The sequence below is a fragment of the Salarias fasciatus genome, unplaced genomic scaffold (genome assembly GCF_902148845.1).
Source record: "Salarias fasciatus unplaced genomic scaffold, fSalaFa1.1, whole genome shotgun sequence".
Taxonomy (NCBI): domain Eukaryota; kingdom Metazoa; phylum Chordata; class Actinopteri; order Blenniiformes; family Blenniidae; genus Salarias; species Salarias fasciatus.
The window spans coordinates 385859-398499 of record NW_021941384.1 but is presented as its reverse complement, the minus strand read 5'-3'; the positions used below and the strand labels follow the sequence as shown (position 1 = coordinate 398499).

Sequence of the window (12641 nt, the reverse complement as noted above, 5' to 3'; positions counted from 1 at the left end):
TTCATGTCAAGACAGCCTGCAGCCAGGCGCCGACGCGCTCCTTCATGTCAAGACAGCCTGCAGCCAGGCGCCAACAAGCTCCTTCATGTCAAGACAGCCTGCAGCCAGGCGCTAACGGGCTCCTTCATGTCAAGACAGCCTGCAGCCAGGCGCCGACGCGCTCCGTCATGTCAAGACAGCCTGCAGCCAGGCGCCAACAAGCTCCGTCATGTCAAGACAGCCTGCAGCCAGGCGCCAACGCGCTCCGTCATGTCAAGACAGCCTGCAGCCAGGCGCCAACAAGCTCCGTCATGTCAAGACAGCCTGCAGCCAGGCGCCGACGCGCTCCTTCATGTCAAGACAGCCACAACTTTTCCTTCGATGTGGCGTCCAGCGATGGGCGCTGCTCCGGAGATGCTCGGGACGAGCGAGTGCACCACTATCTGTTTACCCATCCAAACGTCTGTATCCGTATCTGTACTCGGAGGGGGCGTGGCCTGAACCGGAAGTGGGCGTGGTTTAACCGGAAATGGGGCGGGGCAGAAATTGGCTCACTATTTTAAGTCTGAAATTGATATGATTGCTCAGAAGTTGCGATATTTATTGTTCATTTGAAAACTATTTACAGAACAGCCTCAATGATACAATTTACAAGTTGTTTTTTATTTTAGTCAGAACATGAACATTTTTAAAGTTATATAAATGATTATTTATTCACACAACAGCCTCAGAATAAAGATTTGAATATTTTTGGTCACAATAGTGAAGGAACTATTTACAGAACAAGTCTTTTATTGAGTCAGAACATGAATATTTTTAGTTGTATGAATGAATTTACAGAACAGCTTCTCTAGAATTGTTGTCTGGACTCCAGCTGGAGTCCAAGGAAAGAACCAGGCCTTCCTGGTTTGGGACTGCCTCCCCCAATGATCCCCACCGGAACCTCCCCGGGGTCCCGGGAAGCCTCTGGTCCTGTCCGGCTGCAGCCCGATCGGAGTGGACCTGGTCCAGTTATCATCTCTCCCCCACAGACCACAGCCTCCCGCTGGAGCACAGAGCCGAATTATTATGAAAAAGAAAAGAAAAAAGGAGAAAAAAAAACCGCGAGGGAAAACGAAACTTAAACCCCCCGGGGGAAAAACACCGAGCGTGCACAGTCGCGCGACGTTTCGACCTTAACAGGTTTTCCTCTGGCACAATGCAGCTACAAAGAAATAAAATGCGTAATTTTTAATTCCCCAGCACTGATTGGCTCTCTCTCAGTCTCAGTGGAGCAGGAGCAGAATGAAGGACCAATGAGGATCTCCCATCAGCACGAGGACGAATCACGACGGACAATGCTCGGGCTGTACTCGGATTCGGAAAAAATGCATTATCCGTAACGAGTACTCGTTTAAAACGAGTATTGGGCTCACCCCTATCGACTGGACCCCCTCCAGTTCGCTGGTAGGAACCACAGAGGTGCTCAAGATGCCACAGATACTCAGATACTTTACTCAACCTGGTATACAAGCATCTGGAGGGCAGCAGGAACCATGTCAGATTGATTTTTTTTTCCTCATCAGCTTTCAACAGGATCCAGCCTCACATCCTGGTGGAGGAACTGCTGGACTTGTTTGGTCTGGATTCTGGACTTCCTCACTAACAGACGACAACAAGTCAGAGTGACTGGAACAGCGTCCAGCCTTCTCTCCTCCAGGCTGGGTTCTGTCTGCACCGCCGTACATTCTGTCCACTAATGACTGTCAGTCGTCACACTAACAGATTCAACGACTGTGAGAGTCCGCCTGCTCCCTGATGAGGAGGCCAGCCACGGCCAGGGACTTCATGACTTTGTATCCTGGAGCGATGATTTCTTTTTACAGAGCAACGTTCCTAAAACAGAGGACGTCTGTATTGACTTCAGACGAGCGACTCAGGTTCCTCATCGCAGTGTCGTTGACAGTCAGGGAGTTTTTCCATGCTTTACTATCACCAGGGCCTACGAACAAGCTCCGTCCAGACCAGGAGGACACTCCTGTCGGTCCTGCCCGCGGACTGGCTTCAGTTCTCCTTCTGGGATCCGTGGTTCCTGTGCTGGACCGTCCAACGGACTGTCCTCAACATAGTCCTAGGCTTTACTTCTTATTGTCTCATGCTAGCTGTTGCCAAAGCTGTCCGTCCCTGGGAGAGGGATCCCTCCATACTGTGGTTCTCCCCAAGATTTCTTCTTCTCCCACTGGGTTCTGGAGTTTGTTCTTGCCGGATGTGAGGGTCTAAGGCGGTGGTTGCTTCGTTTTGTCTCCTTACTGTGAATATTGACATATTACCATTATGCTTATTCACTGTTTTTATTTTTACCGACCAATGTAACATCTTGAAGCCTCTGAGGCAGCTGCTGTTGACATACTGGGCTGTACAAAAATACATTGATTGAAAATTGATTGACTGATTGATATTTGCTGACAGTAGTTTGTCATTTCTTATCTACTGGTCTGGAATGTTTCTCACAGCTTGGCTGGATGGGTCCACCTCGCTGATCTGCTTTTTACTGGTACTGGAGCTGACTGTGCACCGAGGTCTGGAACGCTCTCCGTGTTATCTGATTTATTTATGTTACGTATGAACGTGAACCGACTGCAAACCGAATCGCCCTGCGAGGGACCGACGAATACACTGAATCTGAAACTGAAACTGCCGATCCTAACAGAGAAGCTTCTCTTTGATAAGTAGGATTTTAACCATTTCAACACAGTACCACGAATACCGACCATCTGTAGGCGTGACAGAAGAGTACTGTGATCAATGGCGTCAAACGCCGCCGTTAGAGCTGAGAGTGCTACAGCAACAGGACAGTGAGCGTCCACAGCGCTCCTGTAAAGTCTTCGCTAGACCTGCTAGCTTAATGTCAGAGTGAAACTCCAGCCAACACGGACTTGTTCATCACGGAGTCATTTAACCCGTTGGGCCCGACGGACCCGGTACCGGGTCCTGGTCCCGGTACCGGGTCCTGGTCCCGGTACCGGATCCAGCCGCCCGCTCCACTTCAGCCAGGGTATAAAGAGACTGAAGGTCTGTGAGGAGGATTCTTTCAGCTGCGTCTCCAACCAGAAGCCTTCGTCTCTCTGACCGAACGCTGCAGCTGCTCTCTGACCGCCGAGTCTGTTTCAGAACAACTTCAAATCCAGATGCAACACGACCCGGAGCGTCACGCTCCTGAATGAGTCCGCATGGCGGCGACTACCCAGCGTGCACTGCGAGGCCGGGTGTGTGACGTCAGCTGCAAATACTCTATAGGACCACGCCCGCTGATCGGGTCCAGAAGTCTCTCTGGACTCCATCAGGACCGTCCCCAGATCCAGAGCACCCCACTTGGTTTAGCTTCTGCTCCCTGAGGGACAACGTCCCCGTCCAGGCTGCAGCTGGACAGACCGAGGACGTCCCCGTCCAGGCTGCAGCTGGACAGACCGAGGACGTCCCCGTCCAGGCTGCAGCTGGACAGACCGAGGACGTCCCCGTCCAGGCTGCAGCTGGACAGACCGAGGACGTCCCCGTCCAGGCTGCAGCTGGACAGACCGAGGACGTCCCCGTCCAGGCTGCAGCTGGACAGACCGAGGACGTCCCCGTCCAGGCTGCAGCTGGACAGACCGAGGACGTCCCCGTCCAGGCTCCAGCTGGACAGACCGAGGACAGCGATGGGAGACGGGTCAGGACTCACCGCGGCTCTGCTTCCTCTCCTGTTGAGTCTGAAACCAGGCTCGCTGTGATTGGCTGGAGGAGGACGAGTCCTGCAGACGCTTCTGAGCCACACTCAGCTGTAGACGGGGACAACGGAGACACGCTGTTAGGGTCAAGGGTCAGGGGTCAAGCTGAGGTATCAAGTTTAGGATCAGGGATAAAGGTCAATATCAGGTCAGGGGTTAAAGGTCAGGGTCAGAATCTGGAGTCTCCTCTGGGTCTGGTCCTGCAGGTCTGGGTCTGGTCCTGGTCCTGCAGGTCTGGGTCTGGTCCTGTAGGTCTGGTCCTGCAGGTCTGGGTCTGGTCCTGGTCCTGCAGGTCTGGGTGTGGTCCTGGTCCTGCAGGTCTGGGTGTGGTCCTGCAGGTCTGGTCCTGCAGGTCTGGGTCTGGTCCTGCAGGTCTGGGTCTGGTTCTGCAGGTCTGGGTCTGGTTCTGCAGGTCTGGGTCTGGTCCTGGTCCTGCAGGTCTGGGTGTGGTCCTGCAGGTCTGGTCCTGCAGGTCTGGGTCTGGTCCTGCAGGTCTGGTCCTGCAGGTCTGGGTCTGGTCCTGGTCCTGCAGGTCTGGGTCTGGTCCTGCAGGTCTGGGTCTGGTCCTGCAGGTCTGGGTCTGGTTCTGCAGGTCTGGTCCTGGTCCTGCAGGTCTGGTCCTGGTCCTGCAGGTCTGGTCCTGGTCCTGCAGGTCTGGGTCTGGTCCTGCAGGTCTGGGTCTGGTTCTGCAGGTCTGGGTCTGGTCCTGCAGGTCTGGTCCTGGTCCTGCAGGTCTGGGTCTGGTCCTGCAGGTCTGGTCCTGGTCCTGCAGGTCTGGGTCTGGTCCTGCAGGTCTGGGTCTGGTTCTGCAGGTCTGGGTCTGGTCCTGCAGGTCTGGGTCTGGTCCTGCAGGTCTGGGTGTGGTCCTGCAGGTCTGGTCCCGGTCCTGCAGGTCTGGTCCTGGTCCTGCAGGTCTGGGTGTGGTCCTGCAGGTCTGGTCCTGGTCCTGCTGGGTACCTTGGCCTCGGAAGCAGCCAGCTCTCGTTCTTCTTTTTCCATTTTCAAAACAGCTTCAACGTCTTTCTCCAGTTTAGAGATTAAATCTCGGAATTTCAGGACAACGTCTGACAACAAAAACACACACACACACACACACACACACACACACACACACACACACACACACACACACACACACACACACACACACACACACACGAGTTCAACAATGAAAACACCAGCAGTACAGGACAGAGCTCCATTTCCACATATTCAAGTCTCAGTGACCTCATCATGCAGTCCTGCTGTGTTAGCATGTGTTAGCATGTGCTAGCATGTGTTAGCATGTGCTAGCATGTGTTAGCATGTGTTAGCATGTGTTAGCATGTTAGCGTGTGCTGCTGCTGGGCAGCTGCAGTCCGGTCGGCCCTCAGAGCCCTGCCAGTCTGCAGGAGTGGACTGGAGTCCACACTGTGCTAGTGTGTGTTAGCGTCTGTGCCACAGAGTGTAACAGTGTGTAACAGTGTGTGTGAGAGTGTGTGTCAGTGTGTCAGAGTGTCAGAGCACCTGGCGGCAGCACCCTGGCCTTCACGGCGGTCCTGGCCGTCTTCACCACGTCCTTCAGCGTCTTCCTCTCTGCTTCTCCCACCAGAGACACCGAGCGTCCAGAGCGTCCGGCGCGAGCCGTCCGTCCCACACGGTGGACGTAGTGCTTCAGTGTGGACGGCATGGTGAAGTTGATGACCTGACACGCACACACACACACACAGAGCACTGCTGTGAGCAACACACACCTCCGTCAACACTGACACACCTGACAGTAAAAACACACACACACCACACATCAGAGCCAAAACAAAGTCCTGTAGAGCCCCGGACACTGAAACAGAACACACACACACACACACACACACACACACACACACACACACACACACACACACACAACCACACACACACACACACACACCGTCTTGACTCCGTGGATGTCCAGACCTCGAGCCGCCACGTCCGTGGCCACCAGGACGTCGATCTGCTCGTCTTTGAAACGCCTGAAGAAGAACAGAGGAGGCTGACCACACGGCGTGTGTGTGTGTGTGTGTGTGTGTGTGTGGACCTGAGGTTGTCCAGCCTCTGGCTCTGGCTGGTCCGGTGTGTGTCCGGTGTGTGTGTGTGTGTGTGTGGACCTGAGGTTGTCCAGCCTCTGGCTCTGGCTGGTCCGGTGTGTGTCCGGTGTGTGTGTGTGTGGACCTGAGGTTGTCCAGCCTCTGGCTCTGGCTGGTCTGGTCTGGTGTGTGTCCGGTGTGTGTGTGTGTGTGTGTGTGGACCTGAGGTTGTCCAGCCTCTGGCTCTGGCTGGTCCGGTGTGTGTCCGGTGTGTGTGTGTGTGTGTGTGTGTGTGTGGACCTGAGGTTGTCCAGCCTCTGGCTCTGGCTGGTCCGGTGTGTGTCCGGTGTGTGTGTGTGTGGACCTGAGGTTGTCCAGCCTCTGGCTCTGGCTGGTCCGGTGTGTGTGTGTGTGTGTGTGGACCTGAGGTTGTCCAGCCTCTGGCTCTGGCTGGTCCGGTGTGTGTGTGTGTGTGTGTGTGTGGACCTGAGGTTGTCCAGCCTCTGGCTCTGGCTGGTCCGGTGTGTGTCCGGTGTGTGTGTGTGTGTGGACCTGAGGTTGTCCAGCCTCTGGCTCTGGCTCAGCTCCCCGTGCAGCTCCCCGGCCTTCAGGCCCAGCAGGCCCAGCAGGATGTGGAGGCGGTGAGCCTGCTTCCTGGTCTGGGTGAACAGCATGACGTGGTCCTGGAAGGTCCGGGTCAGCAGGGCTGGGGGGCACGGGCTGGGTTAGGGGGTCCGGAGGGGGTCCGGGTCAGGGGGGTCTGGAGGTCTGGGTCTCACCGGCCACCACGGCCTCGCGGTCCCCCTCCCGGTGAGGCCGGATCCGGACGAACTCCTGCCGCAGGAACGGAGCCACGTCGGTGTTGCTGTTGACGAAGATCCGGACCGGCTTCTTCAGGGACACGGCGGCCAGGTCCTTCACCTGGGGACGGGGCGGGGACGGGGCGGGGACGGGGCGGGGACGGGGCGGGGACAGAGCGGGGACAGGTCACACACAGGACGGTAGGGGGGCAGTGTCTTCAGGTCTGGTGCTGGGTTACAGTCTGAGGCTCTACGGTTCCAGACGAGACGTCACTGCGGCGTTCAGTGGAAACAGTTGTTTCCCACAATGCTTTGCAGCTGCTGCCTTCAGACCAACACAAACAACAACAGAAGCCTGATCTCTGGAACGAAACCGACACTCAGGACCCCGGCAGTGCCGGACCGGGCCAGCCGGGCCCCCCACCCCGGGGCCAGCCGGGCCCCCCACCCCGGGGCCAGCCGGTCCAGTCCGCTGCGGTCCGGTCCGCTGCGGTCCGGTCCGCTCCGGTCCGCTCCGGTCCGGTCCGCTCCGGTCCAGTCCGCTCCGGTCCAGTCCGCTCCGGTCCGCTGCGGTCCGGTCCGGTCCAGTCCGCTCCGGTCCAGTCCGCTCCGGTCCGCTGCGGTCCGGTCCGGTCCAGTCCGGTCCAGTCCGGTCCAGTCCGCTGCGGTCCGCTCCGGTCCAGTCCGGTCCAGTCCGCTGCGGTCCGCTCCGGTCCAGTCCGGTCCAGTCCGCTGCGGTCCGCTCCGGTCCGGTCCGCTGCGGTCCGGTCCGGTCCAGTCCGCTCCGGTCCGCTGCGGTCCGGTCCGGTCCGGTCCGCTCCGGTCCGCTGCGGTCCGGTCCGGTCCGCTGCGGTCCGGTCCGCTCCGGTCCGCTGCGGTCCGGTCCAGTCCGGTCCGCTCCGGTCCAGTCCGCTCCGGTCCGCTGCGGTCCGGTCCGCTGCGGTCCGGTCCGCTGCGGTCCAGTCCGCTGCGGTCCAGTCCGCTGCGGTCCGCTCCGGTCCAGTCCGCTCCGGTCCGGTCCGCTGCGGTCCGGTCCGGTCCAGTCCGGTCCAGTCCGGTCCAGTCCGCTCCGGTCCACTCCGCTCCGGTCCGCTGCGGTCCGGTCCGGTCCAGTCCGGTCCGGTCCGGCCCCCGCAGCAAGCACACTGACAGCAGCTGGTCCACAGCCTCCGCTCCGTCAGCCCAAAATGGAGCTCAGGTTTGTTTTCCGGTCCGGTCCGACCAGATCCAGTTCAGATCGCACCAGACTTTCTACAAAATAAAACCTTTTTGTCTGAAGAACTTTAAAATGTTTGAAGACGTTTTATTCGTCCTCACATTCATCTCCAGACACATCGCGGGCAGACATCCCATAATGACTAAAATATACACAAACAAAATCTAAAACACACTTTCAGGTTTTATGTGACAAACTTCTGTTAGCCTGAAATCCAGCTGCAGGACCGACCCGGACCGACCCGGACCGACCCGGAGTGACCCGGACCGACTCGGAGTAACCTGGACCGACCTGGACCGACCCGGAGTAACCTGGACCGACCTGGACCGACCCGGACCGACCTGGACCGACCCGGAGTAACCTGGACCGACCCGGAGTAACCTGGACCGACCTGGACCGACCCGGAGTAACCTGGACCGCCCTGGACCGACCCGGAGTAACCCGGAGCGACCCGGACCGACCCGGAGTAACCTGGACCGACCTGGACCGACCAGGACCGACCCGGAGTAACCTGGACCGACCCAGAGTAACCTGGACCGACCTGGACCGACCAGGACCGACCCGGAGTAACCTGGACCGACCCAGAGTAACCTGGACCGACCTGGACCGACCCGAAGTGACCCGGAGCGACCCGGAGTAACCTGGACTGACCTGTACCTACCCGGAGTGACCCGGAGCGACCCAGAGTAACCTGGACCGACCTGGACCGACCTGGACCTACCCGGAGCGACCCGGAGCTGTGGGTTTGGAAAATACGGACCGGACCGGACCGGACACGGAGGATGTGGAATTCCGGGGTCAGACGTTCGTCCGGTGCTCCCGCTAAACCGTCTGGGTGGAAACAGTGGAGAAGGAAGAACCAGGAAGAACCAGGAAGAACCAGGAAGAACCAGGAAGAACCAGAAGAACCAGAAGAACCAGGAAGAACCAGAAGAACCAGAAGAACCAGGAAGAACCAGGAAGAACCAGAAGAACCAGGAAGAACCAGAAGAACCAGGAAGAACCAGGAAGAACCAGAAGAACCAGAAGAACCAGAAGAACCAGGAAGAACCAGGAAGAACCAGAAGAACCAGGAAGAACCAGAAGAACCAGGAAGAACCAGAAGAACCAGAAGAACCAGGAAGAACCAGAAGAACCAGAAGAACCAGAAGAACCAGGAAGAACCAGAAGAACCAGGAAGAACCAGAAGAACCAGGAAGAACCAGAAGAACCAGGAAGAACCAGAAGAACCAGAAGAACCAGAAGAACCAGGAAGAACCAGAAGAACCAGGAAGAACCAGAAGAACCAGAAGAACCAGGAAGAACCGCTGCTGCTGGACGACGGCCGTGAAAGAACCCAGAAGACTAAAACTGGTTAATAGCTGCAGCGCTACAGGTCGGGGACAGGTCCTCCCCCGGGGACAGGGCGGGGACAGGGCGGGGACAGGGCGGGGACAGGTCCTCCCCCGGGGACAGGGCGGGGACAGGTCCTCCCCCGGGGACAGGGCGGGGACAGGTCCTCCCCCGGGGACAGGGCGGGGACAGGGGGACAGGTCCTCCCCCGGGGACAGGACAGGCTGCTTGGTTAACTGAAATCTGACACCGAGGTTCGGCCTCGCCATTAATCCAGACCCGGCGTTCTTGGCGTTTTGTTGCTGCCCGCCGCTCTGACGATGTCAGCCAACCAGAACGGCCGTGGCTCGGGGCTTTATGACGTTGGCCAATCAGAAGTGACGCGGTTGTCAGGGATCTACTTTAATCAGCACCACGACCCTGGAACCGCTGGACTGACGGCTGGGACACTTGTTCCTGAGAGGACGGCACCGAGGGTCTCAGATGTTCTGCTGAAGTGTAAACACACACACATGTTCCGGAGACGCACACACGCACGCACGCACGCACGCACGCACACACACACACACACACACACACACACACACACACACACACACCCTCCATCAGGATGGCGGCTCTCGGTCGGCCTCTCTGTGGGTTCAGGCCCCGCCCAGAAGAAGATGGACTAAAGCTCCGTCTCTGAACCATCAGGATCCTTTCGGGGTGAAATCCCGCGGATCTTTCCCTGTGAGGTCCTCCACACACCACAGGAAGATCGGCCGAGTTTTGCCCCGATCTTCTCCTCCAGATCGAAGCCGACCGGGTCCGACTGTCGGGAGTCTGGAATGAGTTCGGTCCGATCCTCCTCCGGTGTTCGGGGGTTCCCAGAGACGTTTTCCGGTCGGAGCCTCTCGGAGGCGTCGGAAGGGGAGATCGTAGATCATGAACACGTTTAATATTTCCGATCGCAGATCCTGTGGTGTGTGGAGCTCCGAGAGGCGCCGATCAGCTGAGAGCCGACCTGTCCACACCCTCGGAATAAAGCTCCCTGATTGGCCGAACAGCTCCGTCTCACCAAGGTGCCGCTGATTAAAAAAATCCACTCAGCTGTCAGAGCTGGATGAATATATGTCTGTGAAATATATTCACTATATGACAGTGAAACAGAAGAGCCAGAGCTCTGAACTCAGCTGTACAGGAAGTGATGGTTCATCCTGTCGCTGCTGGATGAACTGTTTCCTCCATTCAGACCCAAACTCCGATTTAATGCATTCATCTGCACCTCGCCAGTCCTGCAATAATCCCAATGTTTTAATGCATCTCCATTATTAACCATCACGGAAGAATGAGGAAGAAAATGAAAAACTTCCCGCTGACTCCGTGCCTTCAGAGACAGAGCGGCGTATAATGAAACTTTTCCTCATCAAAGCTCAACGTGTTTTTATTCTGATTTAAACGATCAAATCTGTGGACATAAAGAATGATTTAAGATGTTTGCTGATTTAAAAAAGGAGCATTTATTTGACACGGTCTGCTGATAACTTTATTCTGCTGCTCCGCTCGGGAGTCACAAGTTAAAAAACAAACAAAAAAAAGCACAAACACACACAGATTAATAAGCTGAATTATTATTAAATGTGGAGGGTAAATTATGTTAAAATGATCTGAAACTGTCTCCCTCTTCTGTACTGGAACATTTACATTTCCGATCTGGAGTCTCCAACCTGCAGGCTCCCACACCGCTCACCGCCAGCTCACCAATGCGCCCGTCAGCGTCGCGAGCTGGCACCACGCATTCACCACGCATTCACAACGCATTCACCACGCATTCACAACGCATTCACCACGCATTCACCACGCATTCACCACGCTTTCACCACGCATTCACCACGCATTCACCACGCATTCACCACGCATTCACCACGCATTCACCACGTATTCACCACGCATTCACAACGCATTCACCACGCATTCACCACGTATTCACCACGCATTCACCACGCATTCACCACGCATTCACCACGTATTCACCACGCATTCACAACGCATTCACCACGCATTCACCACGTATTCACCACGCATTCACCACGCATTCACCACGCATTCACCACACATTCACAACGCTTTCACCACGCATTCACAACGCATTCACCACGCATTCACCACGCATTCACCACGCTTTCACCACGCATTCACCACGCATTCACCACGTATTCACCACGCATTCACAACGCATTCACCACGCATTCACCACGTATTCACCACGCATTCACCACGCATTCACCACGCATTCACCACACATTCACAACGCTTTCACCACGCATTCACAACGCATTCACCACGCATTCACCACGCATTCACCACGCTTTCACCACGCATTCACCACGCATTCACCACGCATTCACCACGCATTCACCACGCATTCACCACGCATTCACCACGCATTCACAACGCATTCACCACGCTTTCACCACGCATTCACCACGCATTCACAACATATTCACCACGCATTCACCACGCATTCACCACGCATTCACAACGTATTCACCACGCATTCACCACGCATTCACCACGCATTCACAACGTATTCACCACGCTTTCACCACGCATTCACCACGCATTCACCACGTATTCACCACGCTTTCACCACGCATTCACCACGCTTTCACCACGCTTTCACCACGCATTCACAACGTATTCACCACGCTTTCACCACGCATTCACCACGCATTCACCACGTATTCACCACGCTTTCACCACGCATTCACCACGCTTTCACCACGCTTTCACCACGCATTCACCACGCATTCACCACGTATTCACCACGCATTCACAACGCATTCACCACGCATTCACCACGCATTCACCACGCTTTCACCACGCATTCACCACGCATTCACCACGCATTCACCACGCATTCACCACGCATTCACCACGCATTCACAACGCATTCACCACGCTTTCACCACGCATTCACCACGCATTCACAACATATTCACCACGCATTCACCACGCATTCACCACGCATTCACAACGTATTCACCACGCATTCACCACGCATTCACCACGCATTCACAACGTATTCACCACGCTTTCACCACGCATTCACCACGCATTCACCACGTATTCACCACGCTTTCACCACGCATTCACCACGCTTTCACCACGCATTCACCACGCATTCACCACGCATTCACCACGCTTTCACCACGCATTCACCACGCATTCACCACGCATTCACCACGCTTTCACCACGCATTCACCACGCATTCACAACGTATTCACCACGCTTTCACCACGCATTCACCACGCTTTCACCACGCATTCACCACGCATTCACCACGCATTCACCACGCATTCACCACGCTTTCACCACGCATTCACCACGCATTCACCACGCATTCACCACGCATTCACCACGCTTTCACCACGCATTCACCACGCATTCACCACGCATTCACCACGCATTCACCACGCATTCACCACGCATTCACCACGTATTCACCACGCATTCACCACGCATTCACCACGCATTCACCACACA

General features: G+C 56.2%; 1 protein-coding gene across 3 annotated transcripts in view; it reads right to left on the bottom strand.

Moving 5' to 3' along the window:
- ddx27 (DEAD (Asp-Glu-Ala-Asp) box polypeptide 27) overlaps positions 1–12641 on the bottom strand; it is a 42311-nt gene that overhangs the window by 14532 nt on the left and 15138 nt on the right. For all 3 annotated transcript variants that reach the window (XM_030087399.1, XM_030087401.1, XM_030087400.1), the window contains exons 11-16: positions 6547–6688; positions 6320–6473; positions 5632–5713; positions 5229–5406; positions 4680–4786; positions 3677–3773 (exon numbers count right to left, since the gene is read on the bottom strand). In XM_030087399.1, coding sequence (XP_029943259.1) covers positions 3677–3773; positions 4680–4786; positions 5229–5406; positions 5632–5713; positions 6320–6473; positions 6547–6688 — 760 coding nt within the window. The remainder of the gene's footprint in view (positions 1–3676; positions 3774–4679; positions 4787–5228; positions 5407–5631; positions 5714–6319; positions 6474–6546; positions 6689–12641) is intronic.